This window comes from Nipponia nippon, unplaced genomic scaffold (assembly GCF_047370975.1).
Source record: "Nipponia nippon isolate SJK-2023a ecotype South Korea unplaced genomic scaffold, ASM4737097v1 scaffold_31, whole genome shotgun sequence".
Lineage (NCBI taxonomy): Eukaryota > Metazoa > Chordata > Aves > Pelecaniformes > Threskiornithidae > Nipponia > Nipponia nippon.
The window spans coordinates 1,065,791-1,092,953 of record NW_028262349.1 but is presented as its reverse complement, the minus strand read 5'-3'; the positions used below and the strand labels follow the sequence as shown (position 1 = coordinate 1,092,953).

The 27,163-nt window shown below is 44.1% G+C and overlaps 1 protein-coding gene across 14 annotated transcripts; it reads right to left on the bottom strand.

Annotated features, from left to right (window-relative positions):
- Nucleotides 1-44: 44 nt before the first annotated feature.
- On the bottom strand, nucleotides 45-27,072 carry DAZAP1 (DAZ associated protein 1). 14 transcript variants are annotated; one of them, XM_087769613.1, is made up of 13 exons: nucleotides 26,854-27,063; nucleotides 25,356-25,520; nucleotides 20,812-20,852; nucleotides 20,201-20,367; nucleotides 19,817-19,882; nucleotides 19,075-19,185; nucleotides 16,622-16,670; nucleotides 12,016-12,098; nucleotides 8,517-8,670; nucleotides 6,984-7,013; nucleotides 6,415-6,555; nucleotides 5,331-5,513; nucleotides 45-1,048 (listed from the first exon to the last, which is right to left on the bottom strand). In XM_087769613.1, exons 4-13 carry the CDS (start codon nucleotides 20,312-20,314, stop codon nucleotides 876-878), a joined length of 1,104 nt encoding a protein of 367 aa, XP_087625739.1. In that variant the 5' UTR covers nucleotides 20,315-20,367; nucleotides 20,812-20,852; nucleotides 25,356-25,520; nucleotides 26,854-27,063; the 3' UTR covers nucleotides 45-875. The 14 variants fall into 14 exon arrangements, 9 of the variants coding, with proteins under 9 accessions (XP_087625739.1, XP_087625733.1, XP_087625732.1 ...); XR_015707358.1 differs by lacking the exon at nucleotides 25,356-25,520 and adding an exon at nucleotides 4,312-4,517 and having other exon boundaries at nucleotides 912-1,048; nucleotides 26,854-27,072; XR_015707361.1 differs by lacking the exon at nucleotides 25,356-25,520 and adding an exon at nucleotides 1,225-1,596 and having other exon boundaries at nucleotides 912-1,048; nucleotides 26,854-27,071.
- Nucleotides 27,073-27,163: the final 91 nt, after the last annotated feature.

Here is a 27,163-nt window from a genome sequence, read left to right as displayed (position 1 = left end):
TCAAAAGCAAAAAAAAAAAAAAAAAAAAAAAAATGGAGACAGGCTTGTGTTTCTAATCCAAATGTACTTCTCTTTATTCAAACCAGGGGTAATCACTGGTTAGTGCAAAATGCACCTAAACCTTTCGCCTGAGGGAAATCTACATCTTAACAAGGCCTCCGTTAACCCCTAACGAAATCCACAGAGGATTTGAAAGCATTTGAAGCACAGATCTAACGCTGCGCTTCGTAAGTGACTCTGTGCGTCGACACGTCTGCACCTGCCCTGTTACCAGTTCTATACCGTCGGTAACAAAAGCAAAATACACTCAGTAGATTTCTTTAACTCCCAGAGTTTCTGAACCATCCGCCCCACCACTAATGTCAGAGTAAGGGGGCTGCAGCTCACCCTCACTTCCAACAGTGCTAACGGAAACCCTGTTTTAAATTAAAAAATAAGCCAGCATACATAGTAGAAAATTTCTCTTAAAAATTTCACAATCTGTAAATGTATATATTTTTTTCTTTTAAACATAAAAGTTTACAATATACGGTAAAACAAAGGCTCAGGAAAAATAATTTCAAAAAAAAGAAACCTGAAGTTTTGAATTAAAGCTGAAGACATTTTTAAAACCCTGTAGTTTGAACCAGTGACATTTTCTTTATTTGTGCTGATGGGTTAGAGAAAGGAAAATATTTAAAAACTGCAGTCCAAACACCCACAGCTTTGCCTTCAGAAGCCATCTTCCCCCACCCCCCAAAAAAAAAAAAAAAATGTTGTTAGGTTTTTCTTCCATCAAGTATGTGATTGTCACAAGTTCAGAAGTCTGGGATTCCTGGGTTCAGCTGGTACCAGACATCCCGGTGTGGACAGAATTCCCTGATTGCCAGCCCACGCTAGCGCCTGTAGGGGTGAAATCCTTGCACGTTATGGTTCTGTCCTCGTCCAAAACCACTTCCTCCTGCAGGTGGGCCGCTTGATGGTTGCACCGAGGGGCCTCCGTAGGGAGGGGGCTGCTGGCTGGGATCAGAGAAACCTTGTCCGAAACCACTCAAGTCTTGTCCATACCCTGGGGAGAAGGGGAAAAAGGCAGCAGAGTGAGCGTCCAGCGTCATCCGCGCGCCCAACAGGGCGCAAGTGCAAAACCTGGCGCCGCTCCCTCCCCCCATGCACGGCCTCGGGAACAAACGCCTCGGTCTAACACGTTAAGATAAGCAGCTGCTCTCAGTTCTTGCAATTATCTACCTTCTCACACAGAAGAAAGAGGCAAAAAGCAGAACTGGATAGGTATGCAGAAATGGTAGTTTTCCACTTTTGAGGCCATCCTACCCAGGCCGGTGGTTAAACTGTCCTAACGGCTGTTCAGAAGCTTGAAGTGGCTTGCAGGTTTGCTGTCAGCTCATTCTGACCAGTTTGGGTTGGGCTGGTTCTTGGCTAAAAGCTGGTACTGCCAGGTTCAGCAGAGGTGAAGATGTAGCAAGGAAGTTTTTCCTGGGATCTCACAGCTATCAACCTGCAGCGCCTCAGACTGGCTGCGCAGTTATCCCACTCTGGCTTTGCGGCCAGCTTCGCCAGCTTCCCTGGACAGCCAGAAACTCCCTTTGCTGGAAGGACACACTGGAGAAAACAAGCTTAAATCCCCTTTCAAAAAACAGAGTACTGCCGCCTGAATATATATTTTACTGAAGTAATCAGCCTCTCTTTCGAGGAATACTCAATTCAAAAAACATAAATTGAAACGTGAGGGGGCAAAGTTGGCAAAGGAGAATCCAGAAGGCTGCGACTACTGCACCCATTATATACGTTATAATGGGACCCTCGGTCCAAAGCTGCCCTTAGAAAGAACTACTGTCCTTCCCCCAAAACTCACTGCACAGGCAGGCTGAGGTCCATTTGTTGCAAGTTCAAAAAACAAAGCTCCATTTCAAAACCTGACACCCTACGGCTACCGCAGATGGCGGCGCACGCTGCTAACCCGGCTGAAGAGAAGCAGCAGCCAGCACGCAACCAGAGGGCCCTTCTCCCGCGCCCCCCTACGCCACCAGCGGCACCGACCTCGGTTAGTTCTAAGCCTGGACGGGTACTGAGTCTCAACTAAAGTTTACTCTAATGCATGCTGCAAGTTAACATCTAACTTGTCCTTCCTCAATCCGAGAGCTAAACGCTCCTCCTCTCCTGCCACGCCGCCCTTCTGCCTGCTCAGGGAGGCTGCGACGTGATCCGTGCCAAAGACCAGGTTCCCAACAGGTTGAGAGTAAGCAGAATTTGGGGAGAGGGAGAAAGGGTGAAGGCGAAAGACTTGCTGCAATTCTTGCTGCCAATATGAAAGACAACTAGATGTAAATTAAGAACACTGAGAAACTGAGAAATTTAATAGAAGTTCCCGTAATTAAATACGAGACTTAATCATAATAGTGGCATCGGTGCAAGCCTCTGCTATGAAAGATGGTATTAAGAATCCTAATTACTAAGTACATTTCTGCAGTTCTGCTTCTCTCTGTGCAGGCTTAAAGCAGGTTTAACCCTCTTAATCCAAAACGACGTCTCTTAGCATGCCTTCAGTATTTCAATTTCAAGCTCTGCCTGACTCTCAGGACTTGCTACCACTAATGAGCCCTAAAACACATCTATCACAGGCTTCTATTAGCTCAGTATGCTAATCCAGTCATTTTTTTTTTTTCAGACAGAGATAAGCAGGCAACCAAAAATACAATTTAATTGTTTGCCAAGGGGTGAGGCTCAGAGTGGGGAAAAAAAAAAAACCCTCAAGTTATTCTCACTGTACACTCCAGTGTTACAGCGTTAAGTGGTGGAAACCACAGTTCTCAATTTGTTTATCGCGAAGGAAACCTACGGCATAAATGTGAACAGCCAGACGTTTAAGTACATATTGTCTTCCCCCTGCTTTCTTAATTCCTGCTGCAGCTCCCGGCTTGCACCAGCACCTCTGCTCTCCACGGGAGCTGTGCCCACCGTTACGGTTTTACTGCCTTGCTTAAGAACCTGAGCTCGGTTCGATCACACGGGATAAAGCCTCGCCAATGCAGCGGCCTGGGAAGCGAACAGCAGCATCATTCGTACTTCGGTCGTGAGTTTTCACTTCAGCCAGCTAACGAACGTGAAGACCGGTATTGCCCCTACTCGCACAGTAAACATTCGAGCCGCATTGTTGCCCCCCACCCTCTTGAAAGAGACCCTGCAAGAAACACAAGTTAATTCCCCAAACGCAGATATATCAAGAGCATTGGTTGTAAAGAGGCACCACCTACCTAGGCTTCTCACTGCTCAGCCTGACCATAAGAGTGTAAACAAAGTATTGGCGCGTAGCCTGAAGGGTCTTGAGAATAGGTACCCAGCCCTAGTAAGAAATGAGGAGACCAGGGTGACGAACCCCAAGAGAGCCCTGTGCAGAGATAATTTTTCAGGGTGAGGGAGGCACACCCATGTTAGTGTTTCATTTACTAGTGCTTACATTCATCCTAGCTGTAAACATAGCAGCATTTAAGATGCTGTCAAGCCAGGACAAATCTTAAAACGCCACAACGATCAGGTAACTCAGTGCCTCTTTAGAGCCCGTAAGCTTTATGCATTTATGTAAATACATGCAGATCAGGTAGACTGCCTATTGTACAGCAATGCTGCTAACTAATTTGCGATCACATGAAGTGCTGAAGCTCTTTAAAAAAGTTTCAAAGATTTTACACATGGCTTTATGAACAGGTGGGCGATTCTGTGGTACTGTAGCATATTAAATACCGCTATCCCCGTTAGCACTTGTCCTCGTGACAGCTTTCAGGCTAGACAAGCACCCCTGAGGTGAGAGACTAACTGCAGTTGTGGTTTGAACGACTAACCTCCTTAGCATTCTTCCTCAAAATGCAGTACTACGCACCCCTTCCTCCCTCCTCCCTCCCTCCCCGGCACTCTTCAGAGACTGAGAACACCTGAAACACTGCCCTGGCAAAGAGGCTTCCTAGAATATACGAGAGGCAAGTGGTGCCATACACACCAAACTCTGGAATCCCCCCCTCCCCAGTTTGAAAAACTGTGAAACAGTGTTGGAAAACAGATTATTCCTAAACTTCCAACACATCCCAAATATTGGCTCCCCACTGAATATTAATGATTGTGCACGGATTTATACTTTATTTAGTAGGGTCCACCCCCCTTCAAAAAGGGTCTGCAAAGAGACAAGTTCTGGCGAGACAAGAAGAACTTCCTCCTGAGTCACAAGGGCAAAGCTATCTATGAAAGCAACTGTGTTTATAACAAACAAATTGAAAAACATTTCAAATTCCTCAACGTGAGAACATATGCTTGCTTTATAAATACCTCTGAAAGGCTAATCTTCCTTCAGAGTCTGTTTTACATTTTTGGAACTTTGAATAATTTCTATTTAAATAACTTCACAAAGTGTTCATCTCGTAGCAGTTTCTGCAGGCACTTGAAATGAAGCAGGCAGGCACTAATACACATGGAGAACTTGTTCAAGCGGGGAACAGTCTTAATCCATGGGCCTACTGCATGCAAAAAGTTCACTTCAGAAGGAAAAAAAATGACTAATTACAATCCCTTCAAAAAAAAAACACCAAAACAAACAGTATGCCACGAAGCTCTTTGGAGAGCACTGCTCAGAAACAAGGCTGAGTGGGAGAGCAAGATGAGAAGTCCCTCTCAGCTTCCCCAGGGAGGAGCAGAAATGGTATTCAGGAGCACAAGCACCTGCCCAGCAATTTTTTCTTTTTTTTTTGGTAGTACTGTCTGCCTGGCTTAACATTTGTTCCATCAATGTCTTCTATCGGCTATCTGAAACAGTTATCTATACGGCACAATTAAGCATTACACACTTCTGACAGAACTGTAACTTGAGATAGACAGGAAAAGAACGGGGGGAAGGGAGGAGAAGCCACGCAGCTTGGGTTCTTATACCCGGTACTGCTTGCCTCTCCGTGCTGGTCCTACTCTTGAAGTCTATTCTCCAATCTGATCAAAGTCAGTTACACAAAAAAGTTGACTACAAGCTCCGTGAAGCTCTCAGAGAAAAAAGTTTTACCTACAGATTTGGGGAGAGTGCAAATCAGTAACTTATCCTAGCGGTGCACAAGTCTCTGAAGACTGTTTCACAGCACACAAGCAATGTTTTAGAGTTGATTAAGAAAATACCCTCTGGCTAGAATACTGCATGATTTAAGGGATCACTTGAGAGCTGATGGCTGGCATTCCCATCCTGGAGAGAAGTGCCTTCAGTGTGAGCAGACTGTTTCTGAACACTGACTTTCTACCCAAGTATAAAAGAAAAGCAGGAAGGGGAGAAAGATCAAGCCGAGTTTATTTTAGACGCAGTTACTTACCAAACTGACTATAAGGGAATTCTGGCTGAGCAGTTGGGGGTTTGCTCATGTCCTGAGTTGCCTGAGATGGTGGTGGTGGTGGTGGAAAAGCTAGTGGTGTTGCCCCTGGAGTGGCAGGTGGAGGGGGGACTCCAGGTGGGGCAAACTGGTCAGGTGGAGGAGGTGGAGCACCATAACCAAAACCTGAAACACGAGGAAAGTACAACACGTGTGAAAAGACACAGGCGAACACCACCCTGACTTCTTGCTTGGCTGTAGAGTAGGATACAGGTTTATAAAAAATACTTATCAGTCTATTAAAACCAAAGTGTTTGTTACCTACGGCTGGCCATACAGCAATTCCCTCCTACACTCTGGCAACCACGGTGGCTAAAAGACGCCGACAACATACCTTCTAACACGAAAAATCTCACCCCAGGGGAAGACTGCAGCCACATCAGCACCCAGCAAAGAGAAAGCGATAACGCAGAACTAGGGACCAAACTCTGTGCGCTCACATGTGCACGTGAGACATGAGGAGGAAGCCGTATTATTCAAGATCTTAGAAGGAAAAAAAGATATCCCAAACAAATGGTTTCTTCATAGCAGAACAAGCAACTCCAGATAACTGGGTGCTATCTGCTGCCTTCTTTTTTAAACCAGGTTTGTGACTAGACTTTTCAAAAGGTGGCCTGCGGGGGCAGGTGCTAAAATCCTATTTACATCTCCAATGCCAGTTGCGACCTTAATTCCTTAAGCTCCTCCGAAAATCCCAGCCTGGGTCTAGCCCAGGTCACCACACAGTAATCTCCAACTGTTCTCTCAGATGTCATAATAGGAGTACACAATAAATCTAAATTCATTTAGCAACACAGATTTAAGCTAGAGAACATAACAAATGATTACTGCACCCAAGAAAAACGTTACCCAACTCACTGACAAAAATACTTACATAGTTAATTATAGCTCAGAATATACAACCTAGGCAAAACATCTAAGGATAGATGAAATGTAGGGGGAAAAATCCAAGTCCAGAGAAAGACGAGCAAAAGCCAAAAACTGAATTTGGTGACCGACTGTCCTCATCCTCCTGTAGGTCACTTACTAAATGGTGGAGGGGTGCCATAGCCCTGTGGAAATCCTTGTGGAGGCGGGAATCCTCCAGGAGGTGTAGAGACTATGTATGAGGTAAATGGTGGTGGCGGTGGAGGAGCTCCTCTTCCTGGAGGAGGTGGTCCATATCCACCTAGAAAATGAAGAGAAACCAAGAATGAAAGCAGCTTAATAATGAAAAGTTGCTGCTTAAGTCAGCATCCTCTAGATGGGGTAAAGCTGTCTGATGGATTCCAGATGCAGTCGCAGCCTTCTATGAATTCTTACTTCAGGAAATATTTGTCCTCCAAGTATCCCTACTGTAAATAATTGCAGTTTAGAACGTAATTCCTCGATAACAAATTAGTGTGGCTGCAACAGCAGGATGTATGTCAGCTCCCATTAGTCATTTGTTAAGAACACACTATCTCCTCCTTCGTTCTTTCAGGACAAATTCAATCAAGCCTTTAAATGTAGGTTAAACGCTACAGAAATCCACAAATCACTGTGAATTCTTAAGGAAGCTGCACCCTCGCTCAGTAGGATTTTTCTTTTAAAATTGGTCCCATATAACGTACTTACCAATTGCCTGTCCAGCTGGCACCCACATCCCTAAAACAGAACAAAAAAGGCGACTTATACATGCACTGAAGCTCTATACTACGAAACAGGAATGATTTAAAAGAAAGTTGATCTTGCTCTGGGCTCTGGAGGACGCTGGGTGTCCCTTACAGATCTATTTTTGTGGTCCAAGAAAGAGTCTGGGACTATTTCTGAATATGCAATTCTGAAAAGACTCTGAATCATTCAGCAAATAATGCATAGAAGAGATAGCAGTCCCCAAACTCGAATCAGATGGAGCATTCAAGAACTGCGAGCATACCAAGTGCAAGAAGCTATACTAATATAAAGAACAAAAATACCGAGAATCACAGCAGGCTACACATCCAAAGCATTTTTAATATACTACCAGGTTTATCCTAGTTATTTTCGAAGTTTTTGAACCATAAAAACATCTTCTGCATTCGTTGCAGCATTAAGATTGAAAGATAAATGCATTTATGTTTTACACTAATCTTTCCAGCAGATCGGGTATCATTTTCTCTACAAATAACCACACTGGATATAATCTAGTTTCTCAATTTGCGCAGTTGCAGATTAGCACATCTGTGCAGAATGTCAAAGCCTCAGCTGCAGCTTTCAAGTTAATAAGCACCATGGGGAAACAAGCAATCCCTCCACCGAGGTATCATCTATTGTAGCAATAGATGAAGCAGTGACACTCCCTTTCGCCCCCCAGGTGAAAATTTCTCATATATCAGAGCAAGCAAGTTCTGTTCTGTCAAACGCAACTCAATTATGCCACCGTATTCCTCCATAAGTTATCAAAACTGTCTTTGGATGAACTCAGCATATTTATCCTGTCTTCAAAATCTTGTGGGGGTTATGGCCATCAAACCCAAAACACATGGCTGCTCCTTTCAGCCCTGAAGGGTTCAAGCTAAATCAAGAAAATTATATGCAGTAAGTGCTCCCCTGCACCACTGCTAGCCCCATAGCTGCTTGTTATTTTTCCAGGCTACATTAAGCAATAAAATGCAAAGACAAAGACCATCTGTTTTTCTCTCATCCCTTTCAAATTTTACTTATTAACTTCCTTTGAAACCGCCTCATCCTTGAAAACCCGTATTTCAACAAAGTTTTTCATTAGGCTCTCGCGCAGGCCGCAGTCCCACAGCTGGAGTCACAACTTGGGCCGCCGAGCTTCCTCAACACCTCCTCCGCGTTACCGAAACCCACGGCGGCCCTATTTGGGGAGAGGCAGAACCAAGCACAACAGGCGAAGCGCTGCCTGGGGCACACGCTAGACTCGGCACAACCCGCTGACTTCTGCCCCGTGAAACAAAGGGGTTTGGGAAGAGAAGCGAAGGAACGGTCTCAGCAGCCTGGGGAAGGACCAGCGTGTGGGCTTTTAGTTCTGCTCTCCATAGTCCAGCACAGCCATAGCATTGCCAAACCTGGGAACACTGCCGTTTGCCAGCGAGACCAAGTGACCGGTAAGGCGTAAAGGCAAGGCTCTCCGGGACAGTGCCTCCGAGACGATGAAAGCAGTACCTTGAGGGCCGTATCCTTGCTGCCAGGTCGGAGGGGGCTGACCTGCCCAGCCATTGGCAGCGCTCGGCATGATCCTGCTTCCCCACTGACTGGCACCGGGCGGCCCTGGAGTTTGGCTTTTGCTATCGCGAGGCTCTGCGCGTTTCACCTCCACCTAAACAAACAGAGTCACCATTTAGGCGAGATGGTGCAGGTTGAGATACCCCCCTTCCCTTCACACACACCCTTAATTACACTTAAGACTACACTTAGCATCTTACGACTTATGTCTAAATACTTAATTATTAAACTTAAGGCCAGTAATTTAAAATGTTTCTCAGGTACAATATATATGATGGTAAGACAGTACAAGTCCTACTATTGAGGTATTTCAAGTAAAACACATCCTACAAATCACTTATGTTTCATCATAGTACAGCATTCATTGGCTTTAATCTTAAAACAGCAGTACCCTCTTACAACGGCTCTTCACTTAAAAAAAAAAGCATAATCTTTTGAATTACTTATATACTAATTTAACATTGAAGGCAGGAGTTACAAAGATGACATTTTCAGTAAAAAAAGAACTTGGAGTAAAGAGCACGCTCTGAAAAAGGGTACTAATGCTTTAACCATTCAAACACGTTTGGGGTTCATTTGAAAGTTACGGTTTAAACCCACCCCATCTAACTGCAATTTCAGCTCTGCTCATACCTGAGAAACACACACTTGGTTGGTTGGTTTTTTGTTTGGTTGGTTTTAAACTTAGATTTTATTTAAATGTCTAATGGAAGATAAAGACTTACCTTCCCCAGGCTAACGCTTAAAGAATCTCAATTAACTCAAACAATGTCAGAGGGAATGGATGTGATAAGAGAATCTTACATTACATCTAACAAAAAAGTAAACAAACATGCAAGTAATAAAAATGGACAGTTGAGTCAATAAGAAGCAAATCTTCATACTGTGTTAAGTCAGTGACAAAAGCCCTCCTGTTTTTAAAATTAGTAAGCCACAGTGCTTAACTTATTTTATTCAAAGATAAAATGTCCTAGTGTTCCAAGCCATCGAATAAGTGCATTTGACCTACTTAAAATAAGCTGCACATTCAATATAAACCTCTCAAAAAAAAAAATCCAGTTTCTGATTTAATGAAACACTCTCAGCACTCATGCATGCTGAATTAAAGTCTTTTTTATTTTATGATTAATTTTAATGGGTGCCAGAGTACAAAGAAAATAAATCTCAATCATCAATGGGCCTGAGTAGTATGGAAAATAAAAGTATTCAGAATTCTTCCTGCCATGTCTTAAAACCCATTCATGTCAGAGAACAAACAGGAAACAGGCACAAGGCAAGGACAAAGCCCCCCGCCCCCCGCCGCAGATGCCCCAAGGACACCAGACATGACAGTAACCAAATCTCTGTCAGCTGAAGGCCTTTCCCGAGAGGAACCAAGGGAATTTTTCAAAGGACTCAAATTAATGAGTCTTAACACATTTGCCTTCGGGGACTTCAGTTATTGCTTACAAAAGCAGAGTCCTTCTTGCAATTTTAATTTTTCTTCCTTTCAACAACATATGGATTCATTTCTGCAATACCTTTTTAATTACCAAAAAGAAAGCGATACCATTTTTAAAGCAGGCATTATTAGCCAAGGAAGAGACTGGCGTATCTGGAGTTCAATGTGGAAGAATTCCGTTAATTTTTCAGCGCACGTTTGGAAGGGGCGAGCTGCCAAACGGAGGACTGAAAAATCCCTGGGCAATATTTTTAGCACCAAGGTTACAATTCTACACCTGCCTAAAGCCCCGTTTACACCAAGAAACGGGGCATCTCCGTTGCTCGTAGCTGAAAAAACGCTGCATCTTTCTGCTTTTTATGTCATTGAAAGGAAAAAAAAAGAAAAGGCAAAAATAGATGATTTCATTTTGGTACTGAGATTGTTTGGGAAACAACGGAGAACTCTGAATTAGCACTGACGTCTTCTGAAAGCCAGCAGCGTGCGGGGTGACGTTTCGAAGGCTGACACAGGGTTCTCCGCACTCTCCCAGAACCATCACAGCGGATGCCCTGTCCTTTGCTCCGACTGATGCCTAGCACGCTGCTTTGGGATACGACCTCTCATTTCAGCGGTTCATTAAGTTGAAGGCAATTCCAAGGAAAGATCAGAGGGTGTACATAGGATATAGATCATTCACACACATACCAATGTAAATTTACTGCTGTCAGTGCATCTGCTCACAAATGGGAGCGCTCGACTGCTCACAAGAGGAAAATACTCGTAATCGAGAACACACGCTGATGTTCTTGATTACACAAGCACATTTCTTCAGTTGTTTCGTTCCCGTTATTAGGAAATCAGCCCACCCCTCAACCCCAAAACAAATTCATAGGAATAAAAAGCATTATATACTGCATCGTTAACCAAAATTCCACTGATACGCAAGAATATAGCCCCTGCTAGCTAAACAAATGCTTATGAAATATCAGCACATAGAGAGACTTTAAAAGACAATGCAAAATTATACAATGCAATAATTGAAGGGAAGTGACAGTGTTCATGTGTTTCCTCGAAATCTGTTCGCTCTAAGGTTAGCAGTTTTAATGCTTACTTTAAAAACTGTGGACATCCTGTAAAGCTGCAAGGACTTTCAATTTACCAGAATTTCCTGTGGTTAATTTTTCTTTAAGAAGTTATTCTTTTCTCTGTATAAGACTTGGGTGTCCTGCAACAATTTACTTTGCTTCTAGTTTTTTCCACAGGTATAAGCGTGTTCCTTGCCGAGTAACATCAAAGCAAGCCTAAAAAATTCCTCCCTATCAAACATCCATTTGCTGACAACACAGTATGAAGATGAAACAACCAGAGGTCACTTAACTGCATTGTGGTTAAATACTATATAGAGTACGTGGATTTGTATCAAAGTTTCACAGTAAGTGACCCAATTTTTTAAAAAACCAATCCTTCATGATGTTTTTTCTTTTTCTTTTTAAGTTTGAGATTATATAAAGTAGATTGTCTCACACCACCTCAAAATTTGAGTATCAAATACACATCTGAAGGAGTGGTATCTTAAACCAAGCCTTGAACAACTCAGATTTCATTGGGATTCTGATTTCCAAACAGCTGGAAACAACTAACTTCTCTCCTCGCACCTAAGCGGTGCTCAAAACGAAGGCAGCCACCATCAGCTCAGTGTAATGCAAGCTACGCTCAGCCAGAGCAGCCCCCCAGGTCTGTCAGCACAAGGCCTTGCCCAAAACAACACAGCCCACAGCCTAAGTTCTCAGGCTTTCAAGATCCGTCTCTTCCACGGGCTAAGCCACGAGCTACCTGCCTTTCTCGCCTGTTCAAGCAAACTCAGAAGACTTTCCCCACCTTCATGGATAAAGCCTCGAATTTGGACACGCACGCTCTCCCGCCTCACTGAATCAGTAATTTGCATTCGCCAGTGAAATTGCTAGTTGCCCAAGACTTGGTTCTTTCTTAAGGTAAAATAAAACTACAACTACACACTTTTTTGCCCATGATGTCGTGAAAATGCATGTTGACAGCCTGGTCCACTGATTGTTCGTCCTCGAAAGTAATAAATCCAAAACCTAGCCAACGACGAAGAGTGAATCAAGGTAGCAGGGTGTTGTGACACAAAACAGGATGATGAACAGTATTAGGGGCGGACCAAGGGTTCAAGCAGGGGTTTCAGATAACCGAGACTTGTGTTAAATTTTCAAAAAAAGTCAATCTGAGAAAATTGCAATGGATACTTCCTGTAATTAGGCAATTAATGCCTCATCTGGGTTTCACACATGCAACTTACAAACTGAGCTTTTAATTTGATTTTATCTCTAACCCACCTACCAGGAAATGGAAAAAAAGTGCTAATACAGTCATAAATGTAACTGTGCCACATGATTAAAAACAAAATACTTGTGGGACAGCAGATTAAAGTCAAGCAACTTTGCTGCTCCTCTCTTTGATTCAGACTAGGTTCCCAAGGAAAACCTACAATGTCCCTGCTCCCCAAAGCTGCAAAGCAACTTCCTCCCATCCCTTATCCCGCTCTTCCAATTAGGGAATATTTTCCGTGGGAAATAAGAAAGTTGTCTTTGAAATGTAGCTGTTAAAGCATGAAAAATTTTACCACTCCATGGATGAATGAGAAGCTTCAGAAACTAACAACCTAGATCAGAGGTTCTCAAGTTTTCCACACCTTCGAAAAAGCACATAACAGCCCGTACTCCTTCCAAACGCAGCAACCCTGCCAGCTGAGGAAGCGCTGCTCACACAGAATGCAACGCTTGCCGTCACGCCCCTTCATCTATTTTATTTCTTGTATTTCCTGCTGCTTTTCTCTTGAAAATCTACACAAGGCTTTTTCAGCCCCTCTTTTTGCCCAAGACGTTGCTAGCTGCTCCCAATCCCCAAGGGCACCTCATTCCCTTGTATCTGACCGCAGCCCTCGATGGTGGCAGCTCAGCTGAATCCAGCAGCTTTTTAAAAGGTCGCGGGGGGGGTGTCTGACGCCTGTAGAAGACGCTGGAAAAGAGGCAAAGCCCCAGGACTAACTCGCTTTTTGCGGTCACACTTTGAGAACCACTGCGCTTAGGTTGTAGCTGCTGATACTGCCGAGAGAGTGGCAAAATAGTGGTTAATTTCACAGAACACGGAGGCTGGTTCATGCCATCAACCACTCATTGCTGGCGTAACAACCGGATCCCAGGAAAGGTAGGAACGCATGCAGTACATAAATTGTGCCATTCTTTAGATTAGCTAAGGGTAGAGCAATAAAAATTAGAAAGAAAAACGAGGTGCGGCATCAAAAGCATATGGAACATGGATGCATTTCTGCTTTTCTGAAACCCAAGATTTCCCCCTTGGTTTGCATTTTGCTTTGCAGCTAGTGCTGACAGCAGCCATATATTGCTCTAAAGCGTTAAACAGAAATACAGTATCTATAACAGTTAGTGTCTCTCTAAGCTTATCCAACTGGGTTGGGTAAGCCCAAAGAGGCCTATTGTAGAGAAAGTTTATATATAAAAAAATACACAAAGATACAGGCCAAAATAGATTCCAGCAGGTCAAATTCTGCTGTCAGCAACAAGAGCAAAAGACATCACTAAAATAAACTTAAAATAAAAAGGAAAAAACTTAGCATTTCCCACACACAAGAGACTGGCAGTATAAACGAAGTTTTGTTGATCTGTGATGAAAGCAGCCTCAAAACTGAGCGCAGCATTTCATCACAATATATTTGTCTGAGGTTAACTAGAAATCTAAGTATTAGAGCCAAAAGAAAAGTATTTGTATTTAAATCACACATTTAGTATTGCGGCCTTTATCTAGAAAGACATGGGAGAGAAAAACGGTGGCTACTATCTACACACGAAGGTTGCTCGTTTAACTCGATTCCAAGAAGACTGAAGGAGAACAGATTGTGGTACGGGGATGGGGTCTGGAGGGGAGAAGGAAGGAGAATAAGAGGCCATTGAGGAAGCCAGCGAAGGAAAAAAAGAAAGGATTGAAAAGGGCCGAACACCACAAGATAAAGAACAGTGAAGAAATCGGAGTACAATGCACAGCAAAATTCCAACGTGAAATTTTAGATACAGTACAAGTGATGAAGTCTATCATCCAGTAGCTTCATTTTTTGAAGGACAGGACTTTATTGAAGACTAGGGAAACTAATTGCATTTAGCAGGAATCCAAGTGGACTACCGAACAGAGCAATGACGCCGGTTTGCAGCCAAGGGAAAGAGAAGAAACACAGCAAGAACCTGTAAATTACTTCACGGTTGTTGGTTTAGCCAGGAATAGAAAGCAGGAGAAGCAGAGACTGCAACAAAGCCACTGTTTCTTTTAAGATGTAACAAGGCTGGCTGCACTTATACTTGGGACTCCGAAAAGAATTTTGATGAAAGCGCGGCTCGCAGGAGAGCCAACAGAAGTAGGTAGGGACTGCGAGTAAGCAAAGACGGCTTGGATACTTGAAGACGCACAGCCGGCTCCTCGAGGGCATCGCTGCAGCTCCGACACTGAGAATCTGGCTCCCAGCGTTCCGTGAGAAGCTGAAGGTAGGTGAGTGCTACAGGGATTAGTGACAGGGGTCATTTTTCCCTCCTCCTACCAGCAAACTAGTAAAACGACATGCAGTAAGGGATCTGTTCCAAATGCAAGGATGGTGAAGTTAGTGGAAGAAGGCAAAATTCAGAATGGTACGAGTAGAAGACAGCAGTGAATTGGCCTTTTAAATTTTTTAAATATATAGTCATTTAGGTATCGCGTTAAAAGGACAAACGTATAGACTGAGCAGCACTCTACGCAACAGAATACAGATCGGAGAGAGAAGGCAAGAGAAAATGTGTTCTGGGATGCATGACCAGGAGCACCGAACACGAGCTCGGAGGAATTTCTCCCAGCACACCCGCAGGGACTAACAAGGCCATTTTTGGAGGTGACGGTTAGTTACCACACTACATAAAAGAATGTAACAGAACAAAAATGAAAGCCAGAGCAACAGGATTCAAGAATGCTGTTTAAGAAATCAGACGAATTAAGGGAGGAAGTCTTCTGCAGTACATCTGCACACTGGATGGAGACCGACAGGTTTTCAAACCTGTGCGCATCTGTCGCTTCTGCTTTACGCTACCACCCAGGCAGTGGACCCGAAGCCCTCTATTTATTATTATTTTTTTAGTATAGCTTTAAGCAGAGAAGCCATTAATTGAGACCAGGATTAATCCAGACCAGGCATGACATTTTAGTACCTTTTCCTGAGAGGCTGCAAGGCTGGGATTAGATATTACAAAGATAGAGATGATACAATAATTACTGAAATATTTCAGAACTTCAGCCACAAATTATATTCAGATGCCCGTATCTTTGTCTCCACTGCCTCCTCTATTCAAAATCAGATGCTTTAGAGCGTTTGAATAGATGAATTTATGTTCTGCTTAAATAAAAGGTAAAGAAAGAAGATTAAGATAGCTAAAGCAAGAAAACAAAAAAAAAAACCCAAATATATTGAAACTTCGTTTACACTCCAATAAAAGACAAAGCCCGTCCCTCCTCTGACTGTGGAACTGGCCTGTACCTCTGTGATAATTTATCACCTAGAGAGAAGAAATCTAAAGAGATATCGTTAATCACAGTCAAACAATTCACAGAGAGAAAAGAAAAAAAAAAAAGAACTTACTTAACATTACCATACTTTACTATGAAACACTTAAATATGCCACTAAGGATGTATGTCTAAATTAAAATAAAACTAAGACTTAACAGCTTAATAAATATGAAGTGAAGAATATATTTCTTAATAATGAGTCAGAAGAGAAATGAAAGTTCAGATGGCAAACTATTCTCTAGCATGTAGAACATGCTACAAGGTGGTCAGTGCAACTAAGCTTCACGTATTTAAAATATTGCCTCTTAATTGTCAAACAGATGACAGATGCAATGGAAGGTGGATGACATGAAACTTGCTTCATATTTTGACCAAAGGTTACCAACTTGATTAAATAGTCTAGCGAAACTTCCAGTTTCTTTTATTTTTCCTTAAAAAAGCAGTCTAGCATACAGGGATTACACATCCCAATCAATATATATATATATATATATATTTCAGAATTATTTTGTGTAGTTCAAGAAGTGTTTCTCTTTAATTTTAAGTGAAGCCATTTAACCAAAACAAAAAGCATATAATGGATGGATTCTGTCCTAATCTCATGTTCAGAAGTGCTCTGAACTGGAGTATCCCCCCCATGCAATTACAGACAGCAACATACCTTTCATGTGGAACAGGAGGAAAGTCTGCTCATTCCCCCCCCCCCCCCAATAGTACCTTAAGCCACAGGAGCGGCTCGAGAATCAAATTTCATTCAACTAAAAAACTAGCAAAAAAAACGTAAATGAACATGAAACATCTGACTTTAAATGCACAGATACCAACTAAAGCTGCAGATGAAGAGTCTAGACTTGAAGTGATATTTGCCCAGTGATTTATTCTTTTTCCTGAGGCAACATAGAAAAAAAAAAAGTCTACCTTTTCTGATGGTGTGAAATAGTTTGCCATCTGACTATAGGAGAGTATGAAGAAATTTCAAGGACAAACTAGATCAGCCTTTACCTCGGGGCCTCTGTTTCTCTGCGTCATAGATCATTACAACTTCAGTGACCTGGAAGAGAGAAGGGAAATTCTACTAACTGTGCTACCAGGGGAGTGTTATAAACAGTTACTACAAGCTGGTTTCCCGCACTCTATCCACAAAGCACAATTAAATGCTCGATGTAGCCATCAATACCAGGCTGCCCTAGCACAGCACACACAAATTGGGAATATTGCTCTTTATGGGAGTTTAAGAAAAGCCTGAGTTCATCTGTTCTGAAAAGCTGCTACATTGTGGCTTTTTAAGGTCTCATCACACTTAAGATTTTAATCTAGCATTACGGGCGCGCTACACTGTTTATACCCACACCATAGCCTATGAAAAACCCCAAAGGTTTCTGTTTTTCAACATACTATTCATCAGTGCAGCTTCTTAAAAAGATTGCTTTTTCCATTTTTAAGCATTTTCATTCTCAACATGAAAAGCAGCTTTAACTCCAAACACATTTAAGAATTTGCACAGCTCCAAATTACTTACTCGAGTATCAGTGTGGCACAGAATAACAGTTATAAATTGATGCTTTAAATAGCATCACAAAAACCCCTAAGTTATGGATGATCAGTATCAGTGTGATTTTAACTTTAAAAAAAAAGCACAAAAAAAAATGGAAAATGCAAGCTGTTCGAGGGCTTCAGGATTTTTTCAGAATAAGCACCACTGTGAGCTACAATTTAAACAAAACCAGAGGTGTAAAACTGATGTCAAAGGCAATACCAAAACAGCTGAAAGGAACTGCCTTTAAATTTCTCAGATGCAGAAAAGCGGTCACAAAATGTGTGTGATCTCATCGAATCACATCTTTGCCCTCAAGTCAATCTTAGAATATTTTTTACTAGAATCCCCTGAATTAGCTTAAAATCTGATGGAAATTCACCTTTTACTTACAGCTAGAAACAGACTTTTGAAGTTATTACACCACATACACTCACTTGAATATATCCTACTGGATGCTAACCGCTGAGATTTATCCCCATTTGGGGATTATGCCCCGTGGCAGTGCCAGGTTTTTCCCCACTGGGCCGTCTGGATCCCCTTCTTCACACTGGTCGTATTTACCAAGCAATTACCATGCCTAAGAATCAGTGCCTGCTTTTGTCTCTTCACTCTGCGGCCATAAAACATATATAAGAGCCTCTACTTCTCCAAAGATAACTCATTAAAAACGCTACCTAGGCTCCCCAATTTCTATACTACTGTTAAAGTTCTACTACTTACTTTTAAAGGCACTTACACTTAATAGCTGTTGCCTTCTCTATTTGGTGGAACATAACCCTGTATCTCCCAAGCCATCCAGAGGTCAGAATTGGAAAGCCAAAAGTCTGTGAGGAAGAGCCTTTAGAAATTATGCTCCACAGCTGTGGAACATGCTCCCCCACTTTTATTTACAAGTCTACTGCAGCCTTGCAAACTAAAGAAACAGTTGTTAGCCATTGCCTTTTATATATATATATATATTTTTAAATAATATCTTAATCAAATTTTAAAAACAGTAAAGTTGATAAACTTAGCCACTTGAGAAAGTGGCAGCAAAGGATTTGGTGATTCTAAGAAGAGATCTTAAAGAAAGGTGATTAAAAAAAGTATCAAAAGAACACGCTAAATGCCAGGGAAAAATGGCAAGTTCACATCCACTGGCACAGTCTTGTAACTCAGGCAATCTAAGTTTCTCAAACTTACTCACAGCTGAATTTAGTAACGTAGTTCAGTAGTTAACCATCTTAAAGGGGCAACAATAGTTGGGATAAATGGGAATTAAAACTAAATAGAAAAAAACCCAAATCAGAAGACATAGTCATTTCAGTCCAAGGTTACAAACTGAATTAGAACCAGGTGCATAACACGAGCAGAAGTTTGTCTCCAGAATGGAGGTTCCAGGGACAACAGAACTCAGCTGATTCCAGATGATGATTTAAACACAACTACTGTTACCAAAATAATGGCAGGAGACTGCAAAATTGAACCTCCCTGTACACGTAGTCAAAGACGAGGATCTTAGACATAAGCTCGCTGAAGTACTCGCTGTTCCCCCCCAAAAAAATTCAACAAAAAAAATTTTAATCACTGAGCTGTAACTTATAATTTGAAAAGAGAAAAAATTATTCTTAAGCCAACTCAACTCAGGAGTTTTTGCAAGAAGGGAACAGAATAATGCATCAGGTCGACTTAAACAAGAGGAGACAGAAGCAGCAAAGTAAGTTACATATCAGAGCAATAGATTTTGACAAACAGCAAGATACGTTTCAAGATGATGAACGTTTACTATGGTTTATCACAAAATGCTTCAATATGTCCCTACAGCAGTTTGTCTAAATTAACCCAAAATTTGACAGCTTGACGAAATCTGAGAAAAGGCAGCGGGGAGGGAAAGCATCTTGGAACCGACTGATAACTGCCATCATGCTGAATGACTCACCACTCCGAATTTCTTGAAGTATTCCCTGAGCTCTGTCTCGCCACAGTTATGAGGAATCCCACCAACAAAAATTTTATTTGATTTATTGTTATCGCTCCTGGATCCTTTCTGCTAAATCAAGGAGGAAAAAATTGAGTCAGAAGGACAATAAAGTTGGCTGCTTCTATCATTTACACTTAAGCATGAACAATGGTCTCTTGCAGGTTGAGGGGGAGCCATCTCCAGGCTTGAAGTCTCCTAGTCATTAAAGTGAAGCAACTGCATGTTCAGAGCTCAGAAGTTTAGCGCTGGCAGTTATAACCCAGTCTCTGTTCTTCTGAAGACCAGAAAACTAGGGACTGTGTTCTGAGGCCATTTACTCATTTATAATGAAATCATATTAACCTGCGGGGCGTGAAGTAGGCTGGAAAAGAGCATCAGTCCTGTGAGTGCGCTTCCAGACAATCGTTTCAAGATTTGAAGAACTCAACTAAAAGCATTGCTAAGAGCTTAAGAAAATACCACACCCACAAACTGAGTTCAACACAGACACAAAAAGTTCATTAACACTCTACTGTACTTGGAGCCTTACCATGGAAATCTAAGTAGAAGACATTTTTGAGAAATAAAATCTACGCTCAATGCCTGCATACTGACTCCTGATTTTAAGACACGGATATAATCCAAGTGAATTCAATTAAACTGCTAGAAGGCAAGCCAAAACTTGGAAAACAGGCAGGATACACCAAGTATCTTTCCTTACCCATCCTTCCTTCGGTCGTGTCCTTTCTGGTTGCATCCCCCTAGGTGTACATGGCTTTGGATCAATCTGGAAGAAGTTCCAGTTTGGTCAGATCTCAGCGTGCAGAATATTGTTCTAAAAGTTACGTTTATGGCAGCTGAACACAGCACTGCTGAAATCCAGCTCCTCAGATCAAAGCTATCGTCAATACATCACTTCTACATCATGACACAAATCATTGAGTTAAAGCTGTCTTACAATAAATAATTAAAACCAACAACCAGCTAACTTTTACACTATCCAGTCTGCAAAAGAGAAGCCAGAATTTAAAACAGACCTTTGAAGCAGTCTGGAGCAGAAAAAACAAAAACAAACAACAAAACCAAGAACACAAAAGCAACTTACATTTCGGCCATCTAACGTATGAGGTCTACTGGCCAGTACTGTTCCCACACAGTTAGGATCTTTAAATTTGACAAATCCAAATCCTCGAGACTGGTTTGTTGTTTTGTCTTTCATTATTACACAGTCTACAACTTCTCCATACTGGGAGAAGTAGCTACGAAGAGTTTCTGTTAAAAAAAAAGCATGTATTAAACAGAACCAGATATTAACTTTACCAGGCTGTGTTCACAATTATGAGACAAAAGATAACCAAACAGCTAAACAAGTTCAAACTCATCTTTTGAAAATTATTAGATTTTACTTCCTCTAAACAAATGGTACATGCTGCTTTATTTCCACTCACACAAACGGAAAGTAGTATCACAGTAAAGCAATGATAAAAAATTGTCATCATCCGAGCTGACAAAAACTTCAATACCAAACTGACAGAAAATATAAAACCAAGCGTGATTAACGTATATTTGAACTCTCACTATAGAAAATGTTATTCATTAACAGAAGAGAGCAGTACAATCTCATCCCCGGTACTGGCTGTTAAAAAGCTCTGTATCTGTACATTGTTCTGCTGCTCACAAAGGCCTGGCTCAACGGCTGCAGAATACATAGCTTACCTTGTGTTGTACTCCAGTCCAAGCCACCCACAAACAGTTTTCTGCAATTGAAGCATACAGCAGTTTTAGGGTGCTACACGACAGATGCTTCATCTAATTTAACATAACTCAGCTATTCTGAAGAGGTCTGGTGGTAGAGGCCTCCAAAACACACTACAAAGCCCGTTCTTCACTAGAGTTCACTATTCTTTGTGACAACTACCTTCTGTTTCATGAAGGTACACATAAAACTGAAGCATCTGTTTTGGGAGCCACAAGAATGAACAGAGATTGTAAGCTTACTACAGGAGTACATTTTACTCTTTTATGCAAAAAGATGACAAAAATACCAGGAAAGCCTAAGTTCCTCCAAACTTCTTATTTCCAGGCAGTTGAGAAGGCAGTGTTGCTTTGAGAAATCATTACGATAGCCAGAAGGAAAAAAAAAAAACCCAACATAAACATTACACAAAGTACCTTTACCTGCTCTTTTGGGGCAGAAAGGAGCTCCAGCATGGAACACTTCATAGTTCAGAAAAATATGTACAAAGCATCACTGAAATTATTTGAAGAGTGATCCAAGAACACCATGATAAAGTCATTCTACCTGGTTACACCCCACCCCCCCATCAAAACGGGACATTTGGATTCCTGTCAAGGCCTGAATCATTGGCTCCAAGTTACTTACACAACTTCTCTGAGCAACAGAAGAAAACAGCTGCAGGGTCCATGCAGTTCCAATTTAAGGGTGAAAACAAAATCCAAAACTTCTGAGATAAAGCAAACTGACAGGAAACCAGACATCCTCGGTTAAGCACCAGAGTCCATTCTGTTAACTGCTTTAATCCCAGCCTAAGGATCAAGAGTTGTGCCCAGTCTTGCGTTAGGCCTCCAAAACCAGGTTGAAGGGCTCTCCTACGTCCATTTGCTACCTAACGCTGAATGTTGCCAGAAAGACAACTGACGACCGACATAGGTTAAAAAAATTATTCCACAAAAATACACTGGCAACATAGCTGCTGCAGTCCCTCGTAACAGGCACTGTAGCGAAAATAACACCAGACTCTGAAGTTTACACGTTTGATGTTACCATCTCCTACATTTCGGGTACTGCCACATGAAAAATAACACGGCCAGCGGCTGGAGTTATTTAATACCAACTTACAAATAATAAGCAATGTAAGTGCATCTGCCCTGAGATGATGCGGCCAACTTTCACGTGCCAGAAGGCCAAAGCCATCGGGAACCACAGCTAAAAGCAGCACTCCACAGGAAGGAATGCTGAACTAGATGCAGCGACTGGATTCGGGCATCACCTGCAATTTCTAGACTTGTTCTCTAGCTGCATAGTTGGGTAAAACAGAAAGCATGTGAGTTTTTTCATTCTCAGATCAAAAAAGCTTAAGTCAGCCCTCAGGCTTCCTTGCCCCTGCGTTCTCAAAGTACTGTCCCGAGAAAGAAAAGTCCCTAAACTGCTGATTAGAACTAACAAAAACCCTTCATCCATTCCTTTTATGTGTTACTCCCTTGCTCACCTAGAAAGACCAGTCAGAATCACTTTTGTCTACCCTTATCTTCTAGTTAAATGAAAGCAAAAGTAGAACTACCAAGTGCAAGTCTAAGATAGAAGGCAAACTTGTGAGGCAAGTACTAAATAACAGAGTAGCACGAATTCAGCAAGTAGTTGTGAAACCATTTCACAATCTAGTTTGGAGATATCTCCAAATAGATGAGAAAGCCATGGCTAAAACCCAAACTAAACTCCACGCTTAAAACTTAAGTCAAATCTGACGCAACCCCGTCTTCTCAAAAGAGCATCCAAATCTGCACCGTTTCATGTCCGAGCACGCCAAAGTACTTGGGTAAGCGCGCAGAGGAGCGGGAAGATGCCGGGCTGTCTGCTTTGCAACTCTTTATCAACTTCAGGGTGTGACAAAACTTCCATGCAAAGTAATTTACTCCATAATTAAAGGTTAGTTCAAAGCCACCTCAACACTTGACCCTTTTCAGTAAGAAGCACCAACTCAAAAGCTCTCGTTAATAGGTTCCACGGGTCTGCACAGACAAGTGCTGGGATAGTTTATCTTTGGAGGATGCCCTCCATTTCTCTTATCAGTCCTCAAAGAGAGGAACCATAGCCTGCCTTGTCTTCTACTCGCCCTCAGATATACCCCAGTATAGCTGCAGCTGAGCTGAGCATTAGTGCACCTTCACTTAAACGGAGACAGCTGAGGTTCTCCTAACAAAAAAAAAAAAAATTAAACTTCCTCTCACCTGCTTTTTTCAGGAGCGGCTACCTGCAGAAAGAAATCGGCCACCCCGCAGTCAGAGAGCTGCTGGTGCACAGGGAGCATCAGCGAAGCGAAAGCCTTGCACCTAGAAGGCCCCGCGCAGCAGGGCAGCTTGCAGAAGAAAGCAGCAGTCCTTTTTCACTTTGATTCATTTCTCCACGATACGGCATCATATCGTGACCCTTATGCAACAGTGACTAAACCAACGCCTTAAGAGCGCACGTATACCACACACGAAAATAGGGGGTGACTGAATTCAGTATTACGTGGTACATCCAAGTTCCACTGAGGCAAATTTTATTTCTCAGTCACTAGTTGAGAGATGACGTAAGTTTTTTTATCTTTCAAAAAAAATAAAAAAAGACCACCTGTTAAGCACAGATCAAAGCATCTTCTTCAGCAGGCCAGAAAATAACTGAACTGGTAACATGCAAAGAAAGCACAGTCTTCCCAGTGTTGCAGAAGACAGTGGCTGCATCTGCTCCTGCATTACCACCCTGCATCCGAGAACAGCACAAGCGGGACGTTTCACCCTCCGAAAGCGGGCCTGTTTCCTCCTCGCATGGTTCAGGATGACGAAGTTTTTCTCAAGGATCGGAAAACTCCCCCCACCTCCCTCTACTGGCAAGGCGCTTGCTGGTGGCACCAGTTCAAAGAGCTTATTCAACACCAGCCAGTTTTCGGCAACAGGTCATTTTCTGGTAACAGCCAAACTTCACCCGACGGTCGTCACCACGCGCAGACTTTGTGGTAGCTTCCCCGGCTGTCCCTTTACTACGGCTCCTCTCCACATACAGGCCACAGGCACAAATCTGCCTGCTCTTTCTTCTGCCATTATTGTTAGGGAAAGTCCTATGAGGAAATAACTTTATTTCCTAATAGCAAAGAAAAAAATGACCAATCTAATGCTATATTCAGATTAAAGTTTTGATGGCCTGTGACTGTGTGTTAGTTCGACCAACTGTGTTTTGGGATTTTTTTTTTTTAAACTAAGTTTAATAGCTTGGTATATAAGATCAATCTAAAAACACCAGCTGCGTTCTGACAGAACATCAAGCTGTCTGCAGGGAAGGAGGACTCCCCGCAGCCAGTGGTCATCGAGACCTTCCAATTCCATTATTAATTATTTGTAGTCACCCTACATACATTTAAACAAACAAAAAAGCAGGGTTGCCTAAGGTCAGCTACAGCAGCTGTATGTAAATACACGGCTTCTATTTATACGCACACTATAGAATGCCAAAAGCCAGGACTACCCTGGCCTTTGACTCCTCCGCGGACCTGTCTGAACACACCGAGCAAACGCAGGAGTTAACTAATCGCCACCTAACCCAAAAACCTAGACGCAATGTCGTACAGGACGGCTGTCAGAAGCGAGACCGTTGCATGAAGCAACGCTAGGTGAGCGCTGGCTTCCCTGCGTTCAGCTTGCACCACCAGCCCGCTCGCGAGGCCCTACGCACGCTGCCTCCTATAGAACCGCTTCTTCAGTTCACGGGCTGGTAGTTACTGAAATTACGCCGTCAGTTTGAGCCTGCTGACATCACCGTCCTCATACCTAGTTGTACCACCCTCAAAAACGAACACTTCCATAGAGCTGCACGTTTACAGACTGCAGCGTTAGGAGGCCGCTGCAGCCCATCCCCAGCTGCAATTAAAGCCGTTCTCCCGCACGAGCCCGATGAGAACACACAGCACCGGCCCGTTTCTTCCCGCAGACCCTCCTGTCCCCACGAAGGGTACGACGGCGCGCACTGCGCCCCGGCGAGTGAACGACGCCGACAGACACGGCGCATCGGAAGCGGCAGCATCCCTCAGTTCCGCAGCGGGAACCGGAATAATGACTCTTCACAAGTTATAGCGCATATAATAAGTTTTAACCGAGTTTCACAAACACACGTGTTCTGCTTCAGCTACTTCCTGACAAAATTTTACTTGCTAATTTATTCTTTTTGACCATAAATGTATCTGTCACTGAAACAGCTAATCCCAGAATTAGTAAGAAAGCACGCACAGGTATTTTAAAAGTGCCGAAACTCAACAAAATTACAAACTCTTTGCCTGTGTAAAATAATCTGGCAGTTTCACTAACACCTATCATTTCTCTTAGCGCAGTCCCACTGAGCTACGTCCTGTAGGACAGAAGGATCTCAAGAGCAGAACTTTCCTTCATCCAAAATAGCCCCAAGTACTAATTACAACCAATAATGCTTGCAAGGCCCTACTTAGTCCCATCAACACGACCGCAAGGCCTGCAGCCTTCCTAAGTATTACCGTTTCTTTACTTAAAATCTCTGTCTAGAAGAGCGGTTAAGTTCATAACTTCCTATTAAGACGTGCATCTCACAACAGCTTTCAAAGCAGGACTTCCTTCACGCAGCTACAGGCAGCTGACGAAAACCGCCGTTTATTCGATGCTTTCACCTTTCCGTTTGAGCACTTTTGGGGGTGGAGAAAAAAGAAAATTAACACGTCTGATTAAAATCCAATCCTTTCAAATCTGATTACAACTCAGAAGGATCAAAACCTAAGCAGTCCGCGACTGGGAGCAAGCTCTGCGACGAGCGGGCCCGTTCAGGACGAAAGCTGACATTATTTCACTGAGTAACTTGCAGCCTGCGCTCAGCTGCAGTCCCAGAACAGCGGCACACACGAGCCTGCTCATCAGCCTTCTCACGAGGCACTGGGCAGTGGTGAAGGCCCGGGAGCAAATAAAAATGATTTTAGAGCAAAACCTACACATTTAAACATGCCTCGTGCAATATGTGCTATTCGCAGCAACACGTTATGTTCACAGCGGTTGTCCTGCCTCTCGTATTTTTAAGGCTGTGCAGATTAAGAACACGCTCAGTAAATAAGCGGCTGGAGACAGCATGGGAACAGAAGACTGGTACGTGCCCACCACAGCTTCAGAAAAGGCGACCAGTTACGGTGTGCACGTTCTGTGCCAAAACCTGCAGCGAAAGCTACGCAGCCAATCGGGGTTTTTTTGTTTTGTTTGCTGTTTTCGGTGCTAACGTCCCAAGTCTACAGTCTGGTAATTTAAATGTCGCTAGGCTTCAGAATACAGCACTGACGCGGGGCACTACGGCATAGGTCTCGGAAGAGGCAGCCCCCCGTCAGGCCATCAGTGGGGAGAAGCCCCCAGACCTCCGCAGAGCCCTCAGAAGGGAAACCAGCCCTTTGCTGACCGGGACGCAGCTCGCAGGCCGGGCCCGGCCGAGGGGAAGTTTGGAAGGGCGGCTGCGGGCAGCGCAAGGGCTCCTCTGCGGCGCGGCGGAGGGAGGCCAGGCCCGAGGGAGGCTCCCGGCTGCCGCCTTTGTCCTGCCGTTCCTCCGGTGAAGAGCGAAGGTCTCTGGCCCGCGGCCCGGCCGGGGAAGCCCTGATGAGTCACCGGCACAAAGTCACCGGGGGGTTTTACCCCCCTTCCCCTCGTTACCAACGGAGGGGGGGGGGACAAACCACCCCCCCACCCCCCCCGCGACGGGGCCGGGGCTCCCGGGAGCGCGCGGGAAGCGCCGCGGGTGACCTTGGCCGCGCGCACCTGCCGCCGCAGCCCGGCGCGGGCCGGTCACGTGGGGGGGGGGGGCACCCTCCCGGTCCGCAGGGGCCCAGCATGGCGGGCGGGACCGGCGGCGGGCGGCAGGGCAGGGCCCCCCCTCCCCGCGCCGCCCGCGGAAGCCCCGGCCCTCGCCTCAGGGTGCAGGGAAAGGGGGGGGGGGGGGGGAGGCCCGGACCCCCGCCCCCCCGGCGCCCCCCACCCCTTCCTCACCCGATCTCGTCGGCGCCTCCCACGCTGTTCATGGCGGCGGCTCCTCGGCGGTATCCGGGGCCGCGCCCGGCTCTTCCCTCCGGCGGCGGCGGCACCAGCGGCAGGTCGCGGGCTGCGGGCGGGCAGGTCGGGCGCTCCTCGCCGCTCCCCGTCCCCCCCCCCCCCCCGCGCTCCCCGAGCTGCGCAACGGCCGCCCCCGGCCCGGCCCGGCCCCCCCCCGCCGCGCGCTCGCGCTCCCTCAGCGCCGCCAACCGCCGCTGCGCGCGCACCTGCCCCTCGCTACGGGGTCTCCGGGGCCGCGCCCAGGGAG

Excerpts from the sequence above, each read along its gene's own strand:
- DAZAP1 (XM_087769606.1), bottom strand. The coding sequence starts at position 26,885 with ATGAACAGCGTGGGAGGCGCCGACGAGATCGG. Across the intron at positions 19,186-19,816 it reads CACGACCGAAGGAAGGATGG|CAGAAAGGATCCAGGAGCGA; the intron begins GTAAGGAAAGAT and ends TCCTTGATTTAG. Across the intron at positions 8,671-12,015 it reads ACGACATCATGGGCAAAAAA|GTGGAGGTGAAACGCGCAGA; the intron begins GTGTGTAGTTGT and ends CTGTTTGTTTAG.